We start from the raw sequence: 21693 nt of genomic DNA on the forward strand, positions 1-21693 counted from the left end.
GAAAAGTTTTTCTAATTTGTTAAGAAGTTTTATAGACAAAATTTTCTTTCTAGAAGTTAAAATTGTTAATAAAAATATTTCTGGTTATCGTCCATTTTTTTATAAAAAAACTAACCTTTTCCTCGAAACTGATACCATCTACAATAATCTTACGTTTCTCAGAAGTATAATTAAATTTTGTAGTCTGAAACATCTTTTTTTTTGTACATGTCGTACTTTAATTTAAAATTAAAATAACTTAGTTGGAAATTCAAAATATTAAGGTGGCCTTCGAAAGGAGAGGATTATTCGATACTTTCGAGTTTACTTATATTAAATCTCCATTCGTGAAATTCACAAATGGATTATAATGAGACTGATCGTTTACCGATCGGGCACCGATAGAGCACCGATCGGGTGTATCGACCTGTCCCCGATCTGGGCATGTGTTTCATCCGCGATCTGGCCCCGACCAGGATTCCCGATCGAGACCCGATCTGGACTTGTCAGTGAAACATTCTGAATTTAAAAAAAAAAGAATTTTTCCGTTCGCAAATGACCCAATAATACATTTGTTTATTAGATTTGTTTAAAAAATAGAAAAATAAAACAAAAAATCATTAATTTTGTGGAAATTATCATGAAGTTCCTACTTAAAAAAGTTGAAATAGAATTTTTATGTCAACAAATTTCTGATGATTGCATTTTTTCATTAGATTTGTTTTAAAGCAGCATTAAATTTATCAACTAATTATACATGAATTAAAATGTTGATTAAAATGTCTAGTTAAATGTTACATAAATCATTATGAAATTTCCAATTGAAAGGTCTGGCATTGAAAAAAAGAATGTTACTGCCGATAAATGCCCGAATAATCCATTTGTTTATTAAATATGTTTTTAAATAATTATAAAATTAAACAATAAATTATGAATTTCACTAAAATTATCATAAAGTCCCTTATTTAAATAAACCGACATAAAAATAATAATTTCTTTGAAAAATCCCTGCCCAATACATTTGTTTATTAAATTTGTTGTCATTTCAACAATAATATTCTCAAATAAAATGTTTTAATCACCGTGTTTTTATCAAAATTTCTCCCAATATAACTTAAGAAACGTAAAATTATGGCAAATCGTGGAAAAAATTCCTGCAACAAATAATTTATTTATAACGTTTATTTATTTTTTTATTATGTAATATTGGAACATTTGAAAATAATGTAAGTATATAAAAATTAGGCGATTTCAACAATCTATTTGCTCTCAAGGAGCACCGGGAGCGTACACCTATTTAGCGGAGTTTTGGTAACCAAACTTCAAGTGCTTCGATAGCGAAATGGTTAGAGTACGCGGTAAAATACACTAGTTTAAGTAGTTCAGACAGGATTCAAATTTTTGGCGAGTACGATTTTTTAAAGCTTGAAAGCGTGCGATTAAATGTGTAAGTGACTGCTTGTACGAATGATGTATTTAATAATGATAAAAAATGTAAATTATGTAAATGTAATTAAATTTTAAAAAAAATTTAATTGTATACATTATTTTTTTAAAATTATTTTTGTCGAAGGTTGGACCAGTGGTGCACAAAGTTGGAACGCCTGCGGACGGTTTATCCGACCGTGAGCCGACGGCAAATATCGCACCTGGGAAAAAGCATTCATATTAAAATATGTAAGAAGCACATGCACCTCCAAACATGCAAAAATGAAAATTTGTGCACATTTTGAGCAGTTAAATAATACTTGTATTATATTAAATTAATCCTCACCAGATCCTAGTAAGGTCTCCAAAGCTAGAGAATTTAAGAGAATAAAAAAATACTTATATTTTGACTCGGGAAGTTTACTAAATATTAAAAGTTTCTGATCATGTGATTTTGATGCTACACTCGTTTCTAAGATTCTATAAAATTAGGGTTATTTGCAAAATACATTCAGGATATGTTACAAAATTTTATACATTTCCAATTTCGAAAATCTAGAAAGCTTAAAAAATAAAAAATAAAAGAAGAATTAATTCAATGCATTCAAAATCTCTCGAGTTAATTTCTGAATCTATTATAGCTTGTACATAAAATTTCTATATCTCTCAATGTTACGTCTCAGCTTATTTTTTAATATTAACATTCTTGAATATTTGTCATTACTAATTTACGTATGTATTTCCCCTTCTGCTTATCCGTAGTTTTGAAACCTTTTTTGTTTACTGCCTTTAGGAATGCGCTTCCCCTCTCTATTGTATTTACGCTTAGAAGCAGCCCCTTTTGCAGTGTACATTGAATCTTTAAATTTTGGTTTACAGCTTAACCGTACTTCGTGCGCTTTATTGTACAAGTTTCTCTTTTGTCAAATTTTCGCTTCGTCTCGCCTACAATCTTAAGCATTTTAGGGCAGCCTTCCTAGAATTGAGTTAACTAGGATTACCAGATGTCTGGACATCTTGACCCTTCATTCCTCTACCATCCACCACTTGTCAAACCAATCAATCCCCACTCTTTGCGATTTCCAAAATCCTCCCTTCTTCTCAGCTCTCTAACGCTTCTCTTCCTTGCGTACTGTTCGTTCTCAAAAACGTCATTAGAAGCTCTTCAACTTGACTCAGAGCACACCTCGTTATACGCGTTCACATAAAATCGGTAGCACAAATTTCCAATTCCACTTGTAATATTCAAAATACACTAATTTTATATTCTACAAGTTGAGTTTTATTTGTATGGGAAAAGTACCTATTTATTATTCCCAAATTCTTATGTTAAAATAAACGCGAGACAAAACATGGTCCTTCATTAGCTGGATTTCTGAACAATTTTCACCGCGTGCGTGTGAAACTGTCGAACTCTAGAAGCACGTCGTGTGAAAAAACCTTGTGCCTTTATTCCATCGTGTTAAAAACAGTGTGCATACTCCAATATAGTGCATTCGAAATAATTTGTCCGTTACAACGGGAGTGTTATCAATATTTAGATCGTGCTACTTGAACTAGTGTTTTGTGAACAGTGAACATTAAACATTTCGAAAAATTGTGTTAATTGAAGTGAATACTTCAACATTATCCATTGAGTTGGATCATCGTGCTCCAGAGTTCCTATCAACAACGGAATCGGGTACAATCGCAGTCGTCATCGCAGTCGTCATCGCTTTCTTCAACGTAGTCCCCGCCGTGGACATCGCAGTTGCAATCATCGCAGCTATCGTCATTCTTGATCGTCATCAAAGGTCAGTGAGTTTTTTGTACCGCCGATTCCTTCTTAACACATTCTCCCATTATGTATTTTTCTGTCTGCTCTTGTTAGTTATTTTTCGATTATTTCAAAATTACAAATGATAATGAAGTTACCGCGGAAGCTCGGGAAATAGCTCTCAAAGCCTCTCAAAAAGCAGATAAAATAAAGCTCCTCAAAGCCCAGCGAAAAAATGCAAAGCGCACTTTAAGTACTTATGAAACGTTTCTTAACAAATTTGAACCCTCAAAAGATTTTCCACCCTTAGAAAAGCGCTTCAAAGAAATGGAAATAAATCGCGAAAAGTTCGAAGAAATTCAAATTGAATATGAAACTCTTGTCGATGATGAGGAACTTTCTGAGCAATACAGAGATGAAATGGATGAAAAATATTATGCAACATATACTATCGCCACTAATCTTTTATCGAGTCGAACACCAAAGTCGCCGGAGCTGGGTCCGGGCCCCAGGTCTCAGCCACCTATCTCGTCGAACTCGTCTCAAAGTTCCGAGAATCAAGCTATTTTTAACGTTCCTATTGGTTTCTCAAGCCTGCCTAAAATTAGTTTACCAACCTTTAACGGAAGATTTGATGCTTGGTTAGGGTTCTATGATTTATTCAATTCGATTGTTCATCAAGATTCGCGCATTCCTCCAATTCAGAAATTGTTTCATTTGAAAGGCTGTCTCGTAGATGAAGCCGCGGACGTTATCTCTTCAATCGAATCATCAGCAGAAAATTAGGAAGTGGCCTGGAAATTGTTGAAAGATCGCCACGATAATCAGAAGGTGATACGCCAAAGTCACGTGAAAGCTTTAATAGATCTTCCGCCAATTTCGAACAAAATCCCTGTTCGTGTTTTTTTGGATCAATTGCAAAAGCACATGCGTGCTCACGAAGGTTTAAAAGAGCCCATTGAAAGTTGGGACACGATTTTGGTAGTTATAGTTAGAGACAAATTATTTCCTTCTATTCGAGAAAAATGGGAAGATATCACTAGCGAATCTATGAAGCCCACTATGAAGGAAATGATTACTTTTTTGCAGCGTCGCGCTCAATTCGAAGATGCTTCGGGTTTTCAATCGGGTAACAAACAATCAAATTCGTCGGCCAAAAATTTCTCATCACGCGTTCGTCCTAATAATCTTTCGCAACAAACTTACGCTATTTCAACCACAAAACATTTGTGTCCTTGTTGCGCTGAAGAACAAAATATTTTTTCTTGTAAAAAATTCGAAAACCTATCGCCATATAAGAGATACGAAGTCGCGAAAAAGGCTTCTCTTTGTTTGAATTGTTTGCGGAAGAATCATCATATTGATCAATGTCCGTCCAAGCAATGCCATATTTGTAATAAAAAACATCATACACTCTTGCATTTTCCCAATCAAAAGCCAAATAATAGATCGACCAAGGCATCTGGTGGAAATCAATCTACAGTTTCCAATCCTAGTTCTGAGTCCAGTTGTTATCAAGCACAGATTTCTTTCGAAGCCCTGTTAGCCACTGCCATCGTTGACCTAGTTAACAAGCAAGGAAAATCAAAAAATTGTCGAGTGTTTTTAGATGCTGGCTCTCAGGCTCATTTTATCACTGAGGAAGCAGCTGAATTTTTACAATTGGTTAGAGAATCTGTCGATATTTCTGTAACAGGTCTTCATGACAGTTCTACAAAAATAATTCACGCCGTCACAGCAAATATAAAATCGTTATTTAATAAATTTGAAAAATCGATAGAACTTCTCGTCGTTCCTAGTATCTCGAAAGCAATGCCCTCGACCCCTATAAATCTGGCACTTTTAGAAATCCCAAAAAACATTTCCTTGGATGATCCAGATTTTCATAGGCCATCCAGTGTCGATCTTCTCATTGGTGTCAAGCTTTTTTATAAGCTTTTGTGTGTTGGCCAAATAGCATTAAAAAATCATCCCGGCGCAATTCTTCAAAAAACGCAGCTCGGTTGGATTATCGCTGGAGAGATAAATAGATTCCCTCCGTCGGATAGAAATATTCAATGCCACTTTTCGGTTTTCGCAAATTCTTCAGATACTAATCTCACTAGATTCTGGGAAATAGAAGAAATTTCAGCTCCAAAAGCACTTTCCTCTGAAGAAACGGCATGCGAAGTTCATTTCAAATATAATACCCAAAGAACTCCCGAGGGTAGATATATCGTTAGACTCCCTTTTAATGAAAAGAAAAATTAACTCGGAGAATCTCGTTCTATGGCTCTAAAACGTTTCAATTCTTTAGAAAATCGATTTAACAAAAACCCTGAGTTCAAAAAAGAATATTCTGATTTTTTTCTTGAGTATGACAAATTGAAACATAAATCTCTTTATGAAGTCGAGAATGCCCCAGAAGTTGCATTTTATCTTCCGCATCACGCTGTAGTGAAGGAAGATAGCCTAACAACAAAAATTCGCGTAGTCTTCGATGGTTCCGCGAAAACATCGTCTGGCGTATCCCTTAATGATACTTTGATGGTTGGTTCCAAGATTCAGGATGATCTTTTTGATTTGCTTAGTCGTTTTCGATCGCACCTTTTCGTTCTCACTGCTGATATTGAAAAAATGTACAGCCAGGTTTTGGTTCATCCTGATGACACTATTTTTCAAAAAATCTTGTTTCGTTCCACTGTTCAAGAACCTATCAAGGAATATACTCTTGATACGGTCACTTACGGTACTGCCTGCGCATCCTTCCTCGCTATTCGTGCGCTACATCAATTGGCTGACGATGAAGGTACTCGGCGTCCAATCGCAGCAGCAATAGTAAAAAGAGATTTTTATGTAGACGATCTCTTAACTGGGGCAAACACGCACCAGGAAGCTGCATTTCTTCGAGATGATCTTCTCAAGCTCTTGAAAAATGGTGGGTTCAATCTTCGAAAATGGGCCTCAAATGACCCAAATCTAGTTTCGGAATACCCAGAAAATCCAGATAGCACTCATATGTCCCTCGATCCTGGCGCAGCCGTCAAAACTCTCGGTATTCAATGGAGCTCCCGAGAAGACACACTTTTTTATTCTCTCAAAACATCAGACTCCAGTAAAAAAGTGAGCTAACGAACTATTCTCTCGGAGGTCGCCAAATTATTCGATCCATTAGGATTATTGGGACCAGTAATAGTGAAAGCTAAGATTATTATCCAACTTTTGTGGAAGGCAGGAGTGGATTGGGATGAATCTATCCCTTCTCATATTTATACTTCGTGGCTAGAATACAAGAATCAATTGCCTCTTTTAAGCAATCTCAAGTTTGACCGGCATATAACCGTGCCTCAAGCTGTCGAAATACAAATGCATGGTTACTGCGATGCAAGTGAACAAGCTTACGGTGCTTTCATTTATTTGCGTTCAATTGATGCTCAGGGTAATATATACATCCAATTAGTTTGCTCAAAATCGAGAGTTGCTCCAGTAACTCCCTTGACTTTACCACGATTAGAATTGTGTTCGGCTGTTCTTCTCGCTCGTCTGTATGCAGCAACTCGGCAAGCGCTCGATATTGATATTAGTAAAGTCAATTTATGGTCGGATTCAACCATAGCTCTTCACTGGTCGAATATAGAACCACATTTATTGAAAACGTTTGTTTCGAATAGAGTAGCTAAAATTCAAAAGCTCACACAATCGTGCCACTGGAGGCACGTGTCATCCCAAAACAATCCTGCTGATCTCGTTTCTCGCGGTCAAACAGCGCGAGAATTTATTGATTCTACTATTCTAGGAAAAATGGTCCCTCTTGGCTATCTCATGATGAACAATTCTGGCCCCAGAAAAAAGATTTTCTGAGCAAAATTCCAGAAATGCGCGAAACGTGTGCCCCGCAAGTTTGTATGAAAATCGATGTCTCTGCTGAGAATTTATTAGAAAAGTATAGTTCCATTAAGAAACTTCAGCATGTAATTTGTTACATTTTTCGCTTTGCTCATAACACAAAGAAGAAATATAAAAACAACAAATTAACCGGTTGTATTAATAAAGATGAAATTGATCTCGCAAATCGTGCAATCGTAAAGCTCACGCAAGGCGCTGCATTTTTAAAAGAAATTAACGCTCTAAAAAACAATAAAATGCTCGATAGTCAAAGTAAACTGATTCCCTTGAACCCTTTTCTCGATAGTCAGGGGATTCTCCGTGTAGGTGGTCGACTCTCTCACTATTCATTGCCAGAAGAACAAAGGCATCCCGCCCTGTTATCCCCTAGTCATCATATCACACGTCTTCTTATTCGTGAAGAACATTTGAGACTCAAACACGCTGGTACTCAAGCCACTTTATATTCGATTCGCGAAAATTATTGGCCTATCAATGGTCGCAATGTAACACGACAAGTGATTCGCCAATGCATTTTATGCTTTCGTGCGAAACCCAGAGGCGCTGACTATCTCATGGGCAACCTACTTTTAGAACGCGTTTCCTTTTCTCGTCCGTTTCTTAATATCAGCGTCGACTCCTGTGGTGCTTTCTACATCAAGGAAAAGTTTAAAGGTTTATGTGGCGATTTATATTTGCATGTCAACAAAAGCTGTCCATCTCGAATTGGTCAGCGACTTAACAACAGAGGCTTTCATTGCTAGTTTGAAGCGACTCTTCTCTAGGAGAGAAAAATCCCGGACAATACATTCCGACAACGCGACAAATTTTGTTGGTGCAAATCGTGAGCTTGATGAGCTCGATAATCTGCTTATTTCGACCGAGCATAACAAAAAGGTGCAACAATATCTAGCGGAAGAAAAAATTACATGGTACTTTATCCCTCCCAGATCGCCACATTTCGGTGGCATTTGGGAAGCCGCTGTAAAATCCTTCAAGCACCACCTCTTGAGATCGGTTGGTGACACATTGCTAACATTCGAGCAGTTGGAAACTTTCATAATTGAAACTGAAGCTATATTAAATTCCCGTCCCATCTCGCCTCTTTCTTCCGATCCTAACGACCTTCGTCCTTTGACCCCAGGTCATTTCCTTATCGGCGGTCCATTGACAAGCTTCTCTCAGATGGACTTTCAGGACACGACTTCCAATCGCTTGTCAGCTTGGCAGCATGCTCAGAAATTGAGACAGCATTTCTGGGCTCGATGGCAGAAAGAATATCTTAATCAATTGATTGTTTTCAGCAAGTGGCAGTCCACCTCCAACCACTGCATCAAGGTTGGAACTTTGGTTCTCATCCAAGAGGACAATCTTCCACCATTAAAATGGTCAATAGGCCGCCTCATCGACGTCCAGCCAGGAGCATATGTAGTAATCAGGGTAGTTACCCTGAGAACGAGCACCGGCGATTACAAACGTTGCGTGAAACGATTGTGCCCTCTTCCAATTGAATAGCTGTGGAGAAAACTCATCATTTGATCAATTATGGACACGCTGGATGGAATATGTATTAGTCTTTAATTATTTTTAGTCCTTACATATTCTTACATTTATTTTGTGCTACTGATGCCTTTTGGAAATTGGAATTTTATCTGAAATTTCTGATATCATTTTATATTTTGTACCATTTTCGTAGATTGACGTAACCTCGACTTTTGATTTGAACTTAAATTGTTCAAAGGTGGCATTATGTTACGTCTCAGCTTATTTTTTAATATTAACATTCTTGAATATTTGTCATTACTAATTTACGTATGTATTTCCCCTTCTGCTTATCCGTAGTTTTGAAACCGTTTTTGTTTACTTCTTTTAGGAATGCGCTTCCCCTCTCTATTGTATTTACGCTTAGAAGCAGCCCCTTTTGCAGTGTACATTGAATCTTTAAATTTTGGTTTACAGCTTAACCGTACTTCGTGCGCTTTATTGTACAAGTTTCTCTTTTGTCAAATTTTCGCTTCGTCTCGCCTACAATCTTAAGCCTTTTAGGGCAGCATTCCTAGAATTGAATTAACTAGGATTACCAGATGTCTGGACATCTTGACCCTTCATTCCTCTACCATCCACCACTTGTCAAACCAATCAATCCCCACTCTTTGCGATTTCCAAAATCCTCCCTTCTCCTCAGCTCTCTAACGCTTCTCTTCCTTGCGTACTGTTCGTTCTCAAAAATGTCATTAGAAGCTCTTCGACTTGACTCAGAGCACACCTCGTTATACGCGTTCACATAAAATCGGTAGCACAAATTTCCAATTCCACTTGTAATATTCCAAATACACTAATTTTATATTCTACAAGTTGAGTGTTATTTGTATGGAAAAAGTACCTATTTATTATTCCCAAATTCTCATGTTAAAATAAATGCGAGACAAAACACTCAAATCAACTTGTTTATACCATATAATTTTCAAGTCCAATAACTATGTACTCATATTGACTTTTTTGAATTCCTTCAATATGATGAATTCCTTAAATTTCCTGAATTCCCCAAATTCCGGAAGTTCTGGTAAATCCTTGACATATCAATTTTCTGGATTTGTTCAATTTCCGAAATTACTTGTATTCCTTAAATACTTTATATTCCTTAAATTATTTCAATTGCTTAAGTTCTGCGAATTACTTTAATTCATCAATTTCCTTGAATTCGCAAAATTTTTTGAATTTCTCGTATTTTTTTAGATTTTGGAAAATCTTAACATTAATTATTATATAATGTTCAATAAAAAAATGTTATTAGGATTAGTTGAAAATCATGTCTTGTTTCAATTTTCGTATAAACGAACGAGTACATGTGCTTAATTTTCATATGTAGTCAATATCCATTAAAATTTTGGAATACACTGCTTAATATCTTAGAAAAAATTAGTTTCACTTTTGAAATGATTTTTCACAGTTTTGTAGAATATATTGTGTTCATTCATATAATATAGACCTCTATCTATTCATACACAGTAAAAACTAGACATACAGTTTCATCCGGGGTCCCTTATTGGGCATTCTAATTTGATCCTATAAACAGCCTATTTTATTACCAGTATTTGTCATGCTTAGTTTTCTAACTTTAGATTGATAAATGATTGATAAAAAGTTCGATCTCGATCCGAGTACCGATCTCAATGCAAAAGTATCGATACCAAATAATCGACGACAAGTATCCACTTTTTGTTTTTGTATAAATGTTTTTGTCAATTTTCTCGATATTCATTTTACAGTTAAGAGTACGCGATACTTAGAAAACTGTCGATTTTACCTGTGTTAGGTTCCCCCGGCTTTTTTCTTCTAATAATAAAGATTTTGTTTTAAAAAATTAGGTAATGATAGTGAACATGCTAACGGACGTCTCCGATCTCTTCGTTTATAGAATGATTTAAAACATTTAATTTGGCTAAATTTGATTAATGTTTGTGTATTTTGAGGTTATGTGTGTTGCAGTTTCGTACAGCTTTACTTTCAAACTACATAAAAACATAGTACAAAAAATATAGTAGCATTACTGGAATAGCAGATAGTTGAAAACTGATCCTAACCTCAAAATAGTGCACATGCATACAATTTTTATTTAGTAGAAGAAATATTTTTGTGATTATTTCTCAAAAAGTTCGATTTACCACACGATGAAGTATCACATGCCCTTAAGCTTTTTCTTATAAACTTCGAGTTCAAATATGATAGGTATCAACAAACAAAGACTGAAGTGTATAAAAGTATAATCCTACTTTTTATTCAAATTATTATAAACTAGGAATTGGAAATGAGGCTAGTACATAATATGGTTGATTTCATATAACAATATTGTATAGTACTATTCAAACGCTCGCATCTTTGGTATTATTCAGCCACATAGTTTTTTCGTTGTAAACAATATTGTAGTATTCTTAAAATACACCGATCTTTGGTTTAACGCCCCGACGTAGTTAACCTATTACATTATTTACTGCGAATATCACCTTATTTAAACAAAATTCCATAAGCTATAACAGGGTCTCTACTAAAATTCTGGAGATCAAAAACCTGCAAGTTTGCGATTTACAGAGGGTTAAACTTTGAACCATTGTAGCAAATCTAGGCTAATACCTTTTAACAGCAGACCAGAGAAAGATATGTTTGCTAAAAGAAGTTGTTGCGCTCTGAGGAAGAAATTCTAAGGAAGTCATGACCTAAGACACACGTAATTTATGAAGGTTATTCAAGGTGAAAAGCTCATTTGTTATTGAAATTTAGCCAGTAAAGACAAGATATGAGCAGGATATCAATATTCAGCAGAGTGAGGCATGAAGTTTTTAACATCTAGCCAATAAAGGCACGACATACGCAAGATTTGGTCAATGTCGAGCCAACGAAGTCAAGATATTTATTTATTTAAAATTCTTAAAAATAATTGAAATCTATCTAAATTTGCTTGAAATCTTCAAATATTTCAAAATAAAATATCCGAAAGAATTCAAGATAAATCAGAAAAGGGTATAGGCCTGAATTAAATAGTGACTGACCCTTGAGTTAATTTATTGAAAGAAAAGGAACTAATGAGATTTTTTTACTTTAAAAAGTGACTGAAAATTGATAGGAGAAAAAATTGACTAATAGTGACTGTGTATCAGCCCTGATTATGTTCAATAGTTACTTCCTACAGAAATTCCCTGAGTTTTTCTATTTCTTTTCCAAATTCTCCGATTTTTTGAAGCTTCGTTCATATTATAAAATCTTTTAAAATCCTGTAAAGTACTTTAGGGACTTCAACGGAATATCAAGCACAATAGGGGATATAGACCGCTATGTGAAGACTGGAAAAGGTTTTCAAAAATGTTTAAAAAATCAGCCGTCGACGAGTCAGAACATTCAGTTAGAATTCTCTCATTTAAAAGTTGTACAAACCTGAATTGTATCAACATTATTGTCAACATCATTTGTTGAAGTTGACGACGATGGCCCCAAAGACCCAGCAGTCCCAGAAGATCCCGAATTTTCAGCAGTTTCAGCATGCGTCTGACTAATCTGAAAAGATCCTGAAGTGCCATCTATTTTGTATCGATGCTTCGCTCGGACGTGTTTTCATAAATTGGTCGTATGGCCGCAGTGTTGAATTTTGCAGAGACAAAACGTGCATATCGCGACATCTTTACCTTCGACTGGTCTAGAGAAGTATTTCCAAACCTCACTTTGACTTTTTTTTTAGTTCCACTCATGCTTTAAAAGACAACAAAAATGTTTGAAATACTAAATAATTTCAATAAACTCTATGATGTTGCATTAAACCTATATAATTGTGCAATAAAAAGGTTAAAATTAGAACAATTTCATGTTAACAAAATTCCAAACTATTTTCTTTTAATTTAAATAATTCAAAATTGTATGTATTATAATTTAAGCGTTTAACATTTTGTCATTTTTAATATAAATTTCTAAAAATTAAACCATTTTCAATTGAAATTCTTTATTTCTAAATATCTGTATAATAGAAACGGTTAAATTGGAAATAATGACATATTGACCAAGTTCAAAAATACTTGGTTTTTATTTAAATAATTCAAAGCAGTTTAAATTTAAATTCAGAATTAAAACGTTCGACATTTTTTCGTTTCAAATTTAAATTTGTCAAAATCATCCTATTTTCCATTAGCCTCATTTCCCTTATTTCTAAATATTTGTAATAGAAAATGTTAAAAATGGAATTATTTTATTGAAACAAAATTGACAATTTCAAATTAAGATACTTCAAAAATTATAAAATAGGCAAGGTTAAGATTGAAACAATTTCATGAAAAGCATATCAAAATTATTTGTATTTCATTCAAAAATGAATATAATGATTCAAGTATTTCAAAATACCTAAATTAATGTTACGAAACGTGGATCTGTATGTAGATAAATAATATTTTAGTCAAAAAATACGATTTTTTAAACTAAAAAGCATGACTTCTTAACAAAATTGAATTGATTGAATTTTGAGGTTATATATAGGTTACAAATTCACAAAGTCCAAGACCACTAGACTCTTACACTTTACACTTCAAATTCTATATACGACAAATGAATAGTAAAATAAGTATAAGTTACATTCTTTTTAACTAAATTTACGTACAAGATTGAAAAGGACATAATTTCGAGGTTAGAATTAAGAATATTTTCTGGTACAAAATCATATATTAAGAATAGAATTTCACGTTTATAATTTGCGTTCATTAGTCATATAAAGAAAGAAATACCTACTTTTACATTCTTATCAGAGCGGCTAAAATAGACTCCGAGAACTCCGTCGAAACAAAAGGGAAACGACAAACGCCGGCACCCGGCAGCCGGCTGCCGAATTCCTTGAATTCTATGTACCTTTTGAATCTTTGAATTCCATTAATTCCTTGAATTCCACGAATTCTTTGAATTTTATTCGTTGCTTTCATTTCATGAAATCCTTGCATTTCTTGAATTCCATAAATTTCAAGAATCTGCGAATTCCCAGAATTTCCTGAATTCTATGAATTCCGTAAAATTATTTCATTTCCATTAATTTCTGAAATTTCGTGAATTCTGCAAATTCCATCAATTCCGTGAATTTTACGAATTTTGTGAATTCTATAAATTCCAGAAATGTCGTGAATTCCTTTAATTGAATAAGTTCTGTAAATTCCGTTAATTCCAGAAATTTCAAAAATTAAGGGAATTCCACGAATACCAATAACTGCGTGAATTCCATTTATTCTTTAAATTCAATGAATTCTTTGAAATCAGTGAATTCAATAAGTTTCTTGAATTCCTTTAACTGCATGAATTTTATGAATCCTTAAATTACATATGAATTCCTTCAATTCCTTGAATTCTCTAAATTTCGTGAATTCTCCGAATTCCTTAAATTCCGTCAATTCTGCAAATTCCTGCATTTCCATTCATTCCTTGAATTCGACGAATTTCGTGACTTACTTGACTTCCTTGATTTTCATTAATTCTTCGAATTCCATAAATTCTGTAGATTCCACGGATTCCTCAAATTGAGAGAATTTAAAATTCTTTTTTTAAGAAATGTAATTTCAACTATCAATAAATGTCAAACCCATTGAAAAAGAGACAAATGTATGCTCATATGATATTTTATAATTTAATTTATTTTGATGTTGAGAAAATGTTTATTCTACTTCAAGAGTTAATTAATCTTAATAAAATTCGAGAAGTTCTTAGATTCTCGTTTGGTATTTCAATCAACAATTGAGCAAAATGCATACGTTGTTAAGAAAATCATATAAAATACACATATTTATTTATGTTATAAACAAATCAATCTTAATAATAGAAAAAAGAAGAAACACTTGCGAAATTAGTAAGATAGTCGCTTCTTAACTTTGATAGTAATATCTCCAATTGTTAAATACATATTGCAGTCCTATAATGAGTAGCGAGTTGTTTAAAAAAGTAATATTTCAAAGTTTTGGGCTCAAAGTGTTCAATACTTTTTTTTCGAAAATAGGCGTAAAAAATAGAGGAAGCATGATTTCTTAAGGATACACAAATCCTTTAACAAGTGGGTTTACCATACCATTTAGCGTTCCCTGTTAAATTTAAAAAAGCCGTAGAAAATGATAGTATATACAGGACGGGGATAGAATCGAAATTGATAACATTCTCCACAAGTCCTGTGAGACAGAATGTTAAAGTGAACTACCTATTTGTAGAAATAGTTTTCCGACTCGAAATATAAGTCCTCTTTTTATTCTTTTAAATTCTCTATCCTCAAAGACTTTGCGAGGTTCTGATGAGGATTAATTCAATATAATGCAAGTACTATTTAATTACTCAAAATAAGTAGAAATTCCCAATTTTGCATGTTCAGAGGTCTAACTGTGTGCGCCACTGCTCGGGCCAACTAGGTAAATGATATTTTTTTTTTAATGTATACAATTAAAAAATATTAACAAATTAATTACATTAATTAAATTAACTAAATTTTTAACAATAATTTAAAAAAAAGTTATTTTTGAAATTATTATTATATCATTTTCATCTTTATGAAATACATCATTCGCACAAACGTTTACGTACACATATAATCGCACGCTTTAATGCTTTAAGAAATCGCACTCGCCGAGGATTCGAACTCTACCTAAACTACCTAAATTAGTGTATTTTACTGCGCACTCTAACCACTTCACTATCGAAGCCAAAGCTGCCAGATCGTGGATGAAATTTACTCCCACCATACCTACTGTTTGGGAGCCGCAAAACAGAAGGTGCATGATTACCACTGTGAGTTCGTATGTGCGCCGAAATGCACGATTCGACTTTGGTGTTCTGCTGTACGATGATTGCCGATCTGAAGGCTTCGGAAGACTTCGGTGGTCTTCTATTTATATCTCGCTCCCCATTTGAAAGAAGTTGAAGAAATAGGCGCCTAGGGCGCGCAACTGTTGGTTCTCGCGCTTCGCGCTCAATGTTGTATTTATCTCGTGCTTCGCGCTCAATTATAAATTTACCTCGCGCTACGCGCTCGGTCTTTATATTTTCGCACATTCTTGCGCAAACATTTTAAAATTAAGACTCAAAACATCCAACACTGTAATTTTGTGATTGTGAATTCTCTTTCGTTAAAAAAGCTTTTGCATTTCTTTCACATTCGGGGACAGACTTTTTAAAATCAAAGGTGAACGGACCGACAACTGTAAATTTGTAATTTTGAATTATCTTTTGTTAAAGCTCTTTTGTCTTTAACGAACACATTCTCATCACGTACCTCGTGCTTCATACTCGATTTTATCCAACGTGTAAACTTTTCTATATTATGCATAACACTTTTGTATCAATTATAATACATTTTTATGTAACTCTCTCTCGGATTACTTATTAAAAAATTGCAAAATAAAAAGCAAATTGTATTTATCATGATTATTTTTGTATTTGTTTCTTATTTTGCTTTAAATTGTATTCTAAGCTGCTCTAAAACATGTATCATTTCAATAAATGTATATCATTACAATTCATAATTGCATTAAAATTGAATGATACTAATTCTTATTTCCTTGTTTTTAGAATTTTTTATTTTCAATGTTGTTTTTTACGATTGAATAAAAACTACTGCGCATCTGCGTAGGGTCTAATACAGGAACCTATACAGGGTCCTACTCAGGAGCCTATGTCCTCTTTCGTCTTTTTTGCGCTTTTTCCAAAAAGTTCATTTTTGCATTTTTTATCTTATGTTTTACGATTAAAAGAAGATCTACTCGTCCAATCAAAAAAGATTAATAATAAATTTATAAATCTTTTTAGGCGAACAACTTTTGTCTGGTAATCTAAGTTCGTACATTGTGTCGTTTTTTCAAATAAATTTAATATTTTTATTTTGAATTACATTTTTTACGACTAAAGCAAAAACTACGTGTCCTATCAAAGATTATAGCTCTTTTTTGGATGAACAATTTTTGTCTCATTTTTTTTCGTAGCTTATATCGAAAAGTGATTCATTATACATTTGTAGTTCTTCCCAGGGCGCGTAAATTGAGCTTTTTTTATTTTTTTCGTATCTTGCATAGTTTGATCAAAAAATGGAATTTTTCATTATTTTTGGTACGATCAAATTTGGAATGTTCAACTTTTCGACCGAATTAAAGAAGTTGTTATCTTAGTCCTGTAGGGATTTCAAAAAGCAAAGTTTCTCTACTCTTGGCTTTTCTTCATATCATGCGTTGTTTGGCTTAAAATGTTCATTTCAGTTTTTTTTTGTATTCTGAAAATGCTCTAACCCTGATAATTTTCTTTTAATAGAAAAAAGTCATGGGGATAAATTGTTTTAGTTTCTAAGTACTATGAACAACTGTGCATACAATTTTTAAATCTTGAAAAAATGTGGTTTCAAAATTTTTTTGTACGATCAAATTTGGAATGTTCAACTTTTCGACCAAAGTAAAAAAGTTGTTATCTCAGTCCTGTAGGCATTTCAAAAAGGAAAGTTCTTTTTCTCTTGGCTTTTTTTCATATCATGCGTTGTTTGGCTTAAAATGTTCATTTCAGTTTGTTTTTTGTTGATTTTGAAAATGCTCTAACTCTGATAATTTTCTTTTTATAGAAAAAAGTCATGAGGATAAATTGTTTGAGTTTCTGAGTATTATAAACAACCGTACATAGAATTTTTAAATCTTCAAAAAATGTGGTTTCAAAATTTTTTTGTACGATCAAATTTGGAATTTTCAACTTTTTGACCAAATTGAAAATGTTGTTATTATAATCTTTTAGGGCTTTCAAAAAGCAAAGTTTCTCTTCGCTTGGCTTTTTTTCATATCATGCGTTGTTTGGCTTAAAATATTCATTTCAGTATTTTTTTTTGGATTTTGAAAATGCTCTAACTCTGATAATTTTCTTTTAATAGAAAAAAGTCATTTGGATAAATTGTTTGAGGTTCTGAGTAATATAAACAACCGTGCATAAAATTTTTAAATCTTGAAAAAATGTGGTTTCAAAATTTTTTTGTACGATCAAATTGGGAATTTTAACTTTTCGACCAAATTGAAAATGTTCTTATTATAATCTTTTAGGGCTTTCAAAAAGCAAAGTTTTTCTTCCTTTGGCTGTTTTTCATATCATGCGTTGTTTGGCTTAAAATGTTCATTTCAGTTTTTTTTGGGATTTTGAAAATTCTCTAACTCTGATAATTTTCTTTTAATAGAAAAAAAGTTATGGGGATAAATTGTTTGAGTTTCTGAGTACTATAAACAACTGTGCATACAATTTTTAAATCTTGAAAAAATGTGGTTTCAAAAATTTTTGGTACGATCAAATTGGGAATTTTTAACTTTTCGACCAAATTAAAAAAATTGTTATCGTAATCTTGTAGGACTTTTAAAAAGTAACGTTTTTTTACTTTTTTTCGTATCATGCGTTGTTTGGCTTAAAATGTTCATTTTAATTTGTTTTTTATTTATTTTGAAAATACTCTAACTCTGGTAATTTTTAATTTTTCAAAAAAAGTCGTTAGGATAAATTGTTCAATTTTTTTAATACTACATATAAATAACCGTACAGAGAATTTTTAAATTTTTAAAAAAGTGGTTTAAGAAATGTTCAAAATGTTCCCAATTTTGAATTTTCATCCAAAATGGCTGGCTAACGAACTTGATCTTTAGTTTAGGACACTAAACGAGTGTGCTAAAGAGCAATCTAATAGATTAATTTTTTCGAAAGTCATCGTGTTCACAGACAGACAGACATACAGACGTACAGCCATACAGACAGACAGACACATTCGTAAAAACCTGTTTTTCGGTTTCAGAGGGTCTCAAAACGTGGACATTTGACAAAAACTGGGAGGGGGGGAGGGGGTGAAATTTTACACAAATCTAATACCTTCTCTGATGAGAATGTAAAAAGGCATTTCTAATAAAATACATGAACTTTGCATAAAAGAAATTTATTTTCCATGAAGACTAATTTTCTAAACAAAAAATTAATGTTTAATCATAGTTAAATTTTCCACAAAAAAGATTAATTTTCTACCAAGAAAGAAGAGTATTCAAATAAATACAAAAAAATTTAACTAAAAAAGATCACTTTTCATTTAAATATACAATAGTTAAATTTGTGGTTAAAAAAATTAATTTTTAACCAAAAAGAAAATGAATTTTCTACAAAATAGTTAAATTTTCAGAAAACAAATTTATCCAACTAATTGATAAATCATCAACCAAAAAAAAAAACAACAAATTTTCATCAAAGTAGTTCCACTTTCATACCCGAAAATATGAGAAAAAAAATCATTAAAATTCTTTCTAATAAAAATATTAATTTAGAAGCAAATACCAGTTACATTTAAATTACTAGATAGGTCGATTATCTATCGATTATTATGAGGATTTTAGAATTTAGACTGCCTTTTCTTTCTTAGAAGAATTCATGTTAACAGTGTTAAATGCTTGACGGTTGATTCTAGTATATTTTCTATTTTAAAGTAATTAAAATCGTTGAAATTCATTCGGTTGGTTTATTTTTGATTGAAATTTCTCTAATTTTAAAATGCCTAAAGCTTCTCATAGTGAGGCAGTCAAAAGTAACTTGCCAAAACGTTTGTCTTGTAAAGAGTTTCTGTTTCAGCGGTACGATCAATTCCCGGAATGGAGAAAATGGTTGAGACCAATTCAAAGTGACAATTCATCATTTTATTGTCGTGCATGTAAAAAACCATTTTCTTGCGGTAAATCAAATATTGAAATGCACGAAAAAAGTAAAGTACACGAAAAAGCATTTAGCTTAATTAAATTTGACGATGAACGCATTTTATTACAGATAACTTCAAATAATTTAATGGACTCTTTACCTTTAGATAAGGTTCATAATATTTTTTATGACGAGTCTTCTGCATCTTCGAATCCATTTGCAACAGTTTGACCTACTATTTTGCCGCCTGAATTCGAGTCAGTAGAGGAAAATGACGACATTTCTAAATCAAACGAATTAACTTTTGCCGAAAAAGTAGCGATTGCGAAATTGAGACTTGCCTTATTTTTCGTAGAAAAAAACATTTCATTTCAGATTTCCAAAGATCCACTTGAACTTATGAAAGAATTGAGCCGCGATCCCGGTGTTATGGAAGATGTCTCTTTGGGACGTACAAAATTATCTAAAATAGTAAATAATGTTTTAGCTCCTCACGAAATGGATCGTATAACTGATGTCTTAAGAGAAACTAGTTTTAGAAAGTTTAGAAGTTAATTCTGTCCGTCAGTGTGTCTGTCACTATTCAACACTAAATGCATCCGCGGCGTGTGAGCATATCCCTCAATTTTTAGAAGAATTAATAAAAGCAATTACAACTTTTCTCAATTCTAGTCCTAAAAGAACCGCGATTTTCAGGGAAATGATGCTAACGCTTTTAGGACACGTTGAATGTTTAAAGAAATTAGCGCCAACACGTTGGCTTTCACGCCACCCTTGTGTGCAACAATTAATTGAGAATTATAATTTTATACTTAAATTCTTCATGGACCAAGCATATTTTTTGATTGATTATGTGCTCGATAAATTCAACAAATTTAATGCTACTTTTCAAGGCCGTGAAACGCTTGTCCAAGATTTGTATCCTGCTTCCAAAAACTAATTACTATGGTTTCTCGATAATTTTATTGAGCTTCCTGCATTACAGTCTTGTGACATTTAGACGGTTGATTTTTCGGACAAAAGTAATCACAGATCAAAAATCAAATTGGGTGCAGAGTGCGACACTTACCTAACTAAGCAGCTTCGAATTTGCGCAGGAAATGATACAGAATTTTAATACGTATATTTAGATTGTTATAAAAAAAGATTTAGTGACTTCTTTATTTGATTTCTTGTTAAATTAGTTCCGATTAGCTTGTAATTGTTGTATTGATTTCGGGTTGAACTTTTAAAGTGTTCATAAAGATTAAGAATTCTCTTGTGAATGTGTAAATATTGTAAATTTGTAAATATTTGGTTTTGATGATGGATTAGGCCTACTGGAGAAACCACCTTAAAAAAAACGCGCCTACGAATCTACCTCTGTGGTGGCGCGGAAAAGAATAAAATATAAATATACAGTATTCTGAAGGATTTCACAAATTTGAGAGAATTTTAAAGGATTCTAAGGAATTCTCAATTGATTGCAGTTATTTAATATGAGATTTTAAAGGACTTGAAATATTTTAGGTTATTTTTGAAATTCAAGGAATTTTCAAGAGCTTTGAAAAATTTAAAAGATTTAAAAGGATGTTAAGGAATTTTCAACTGATTTTTATAATTTAAGAGAATTTCAAATAATTAAACAAATTTTAGATGGTTTACTTAAGAAAATTTCAAAATACTTAAGAAATCTTTAAAAAAAAAGTTCTGGGTATTTCAAAAGATTTTAAAGGATTTGAAAATTTTTAGAGAATTTAAAAAGATTCCAAGGAATTTTTAATTGATTACAGTAATTTAATATGACATTTTAAGGAATTTGATATATTTTAAGATATTTTAATAGATTTAAATTAATTTTCAAATTATTTTAATAATTTAGTGTGAGCTTTTTAAGAATTTGAAATATTTCAGGGTATGTTTTAAATTTTAAAATATTTTCAAGAGCTTTAACAAATTTAAAAGATTTCAAAATATTTTTAAGGAATTTAAATATATGAGAGTATTTTTGAAAATGTCAAGGAATTTTCCACTGATTTTCATAATTTAAGGGAATTTCAAAGAATTAAACCAATTTTAAAAGGGTTATTTAAAAAAAAAGTTAATACTTTAGAGATCTTTATAAAAAGTTCTAGGTATTTGAAAAGATTTCAAAGGATTTGAAAAATTTGAGAGAATTTTAAAAGATTCCAAGGAATTTTCAATTGATTACAGTATTTTAGAATGATATTTTAAAGGATTTGATGTATGTTTTAGGATATTTTAATAGATTTCAAGGAATTTTCAAATGATTTTAAAAAAGGATTTGAAATATTTGTGGGTATTTTTACAATTTTAAGATATTTTCAAGATCTTTAAAAAATTTTAAAGTTTTAAAAAAATTTTTAAGGATTTTAAATATTTGAGGATGTTTTGAAAGATCTCAAGGAATTCTCAACTTATTTTTATAATTTCGTATCGAAATATTTGAGAGTATTTTAAAAGGTTCCAAGGAATTTTCAATTTTT

General features: G+C 32.3%; 2 protein-coding genes across 2 annotated transcripts; both read left to right on the forward strand.

The window, feature by feature from the left end:
- The first annotated feature begins 4090 nt into the window (after positions 1-4090).
- LOC117180818 lies at positions 4091-7003 on the forward strand. Its single transcript, XM_033373341.1, has 3 exons — positions 4091-5369; positions 5553-6265; positions 6374-7003. The coding sequence occupies exons 1-3, from the start codon at positions 4091-4093 to the stop codon at positions 7001-7003; spliced, it is 2622 nt and encodes an 873-aa protein (XP_033229232.1).
- Positions 7004-7726: 723 nt separating this feature from the next.
- Positions 7727-8542, forward strand: LOC117180826. The gene has a single exon (XM_033373352.1). The coding sequence runs from the start codon at positions 7727-7729 to the stop codon at positions 8540-8542; it is 816 nt and encodes a 271-aa protein (XP_033229243.1).
- The last annotated feature ends 13151 nt before the right edge of the window (positions 8543-21693 follow it).

This window comes from Belonocnema kinseyi, chromosome 1 (genome assembly GCF_010883055.1).
Source record: "Belonocnema kinseyi isolate 2016_QV_RU_SX_M_011 chromosome 1, B_treatae_v1, whole genome shotgun sequence".
Taxonomy (NCBI): domain Eukaryota; kingdom Metazoa; phylum Arthropoda; class Insecta; order Hymenoptera; family Cynipidae; genus Belonocnema; species Belonocnema kinseyi.

What these genes read in the sequence shown, in the direction of transcription:
- LOC117180818 (XM_033373341.1), top strand. Translation starts at nt 4,091, where the DNA reads ATGCGTGCTCACGAAGGTTTAAAAGAGCCCATTGAAAGTTGGGACACG. An exon ending in TACCCAAAGAACTCCCGAGG is followed by an intron (nt 5,370 to 5,552) that starts GTAGATATATCG and finishes CTCTTTATGAAG; the next exon opens with TCGAGAATGCCCCAGAAGTT. An exon ending in CATCAGACTCCAGTAAAAAA is followed by an intron (nt 6,266 to 6,373) that starts GTGAGCTAACGA and finishes CTTTTGTGGAAG; the next exon opens with GCAGGAGTGGATTGGGATGA.
- LOC117180826 (XM_033373352.1), top strand. Translation starts at nt 7,727, where the DNA reads ATGTCAACAAAAGCTGTCCATCTCGAATTGGTCAGCGACTTAACAACA.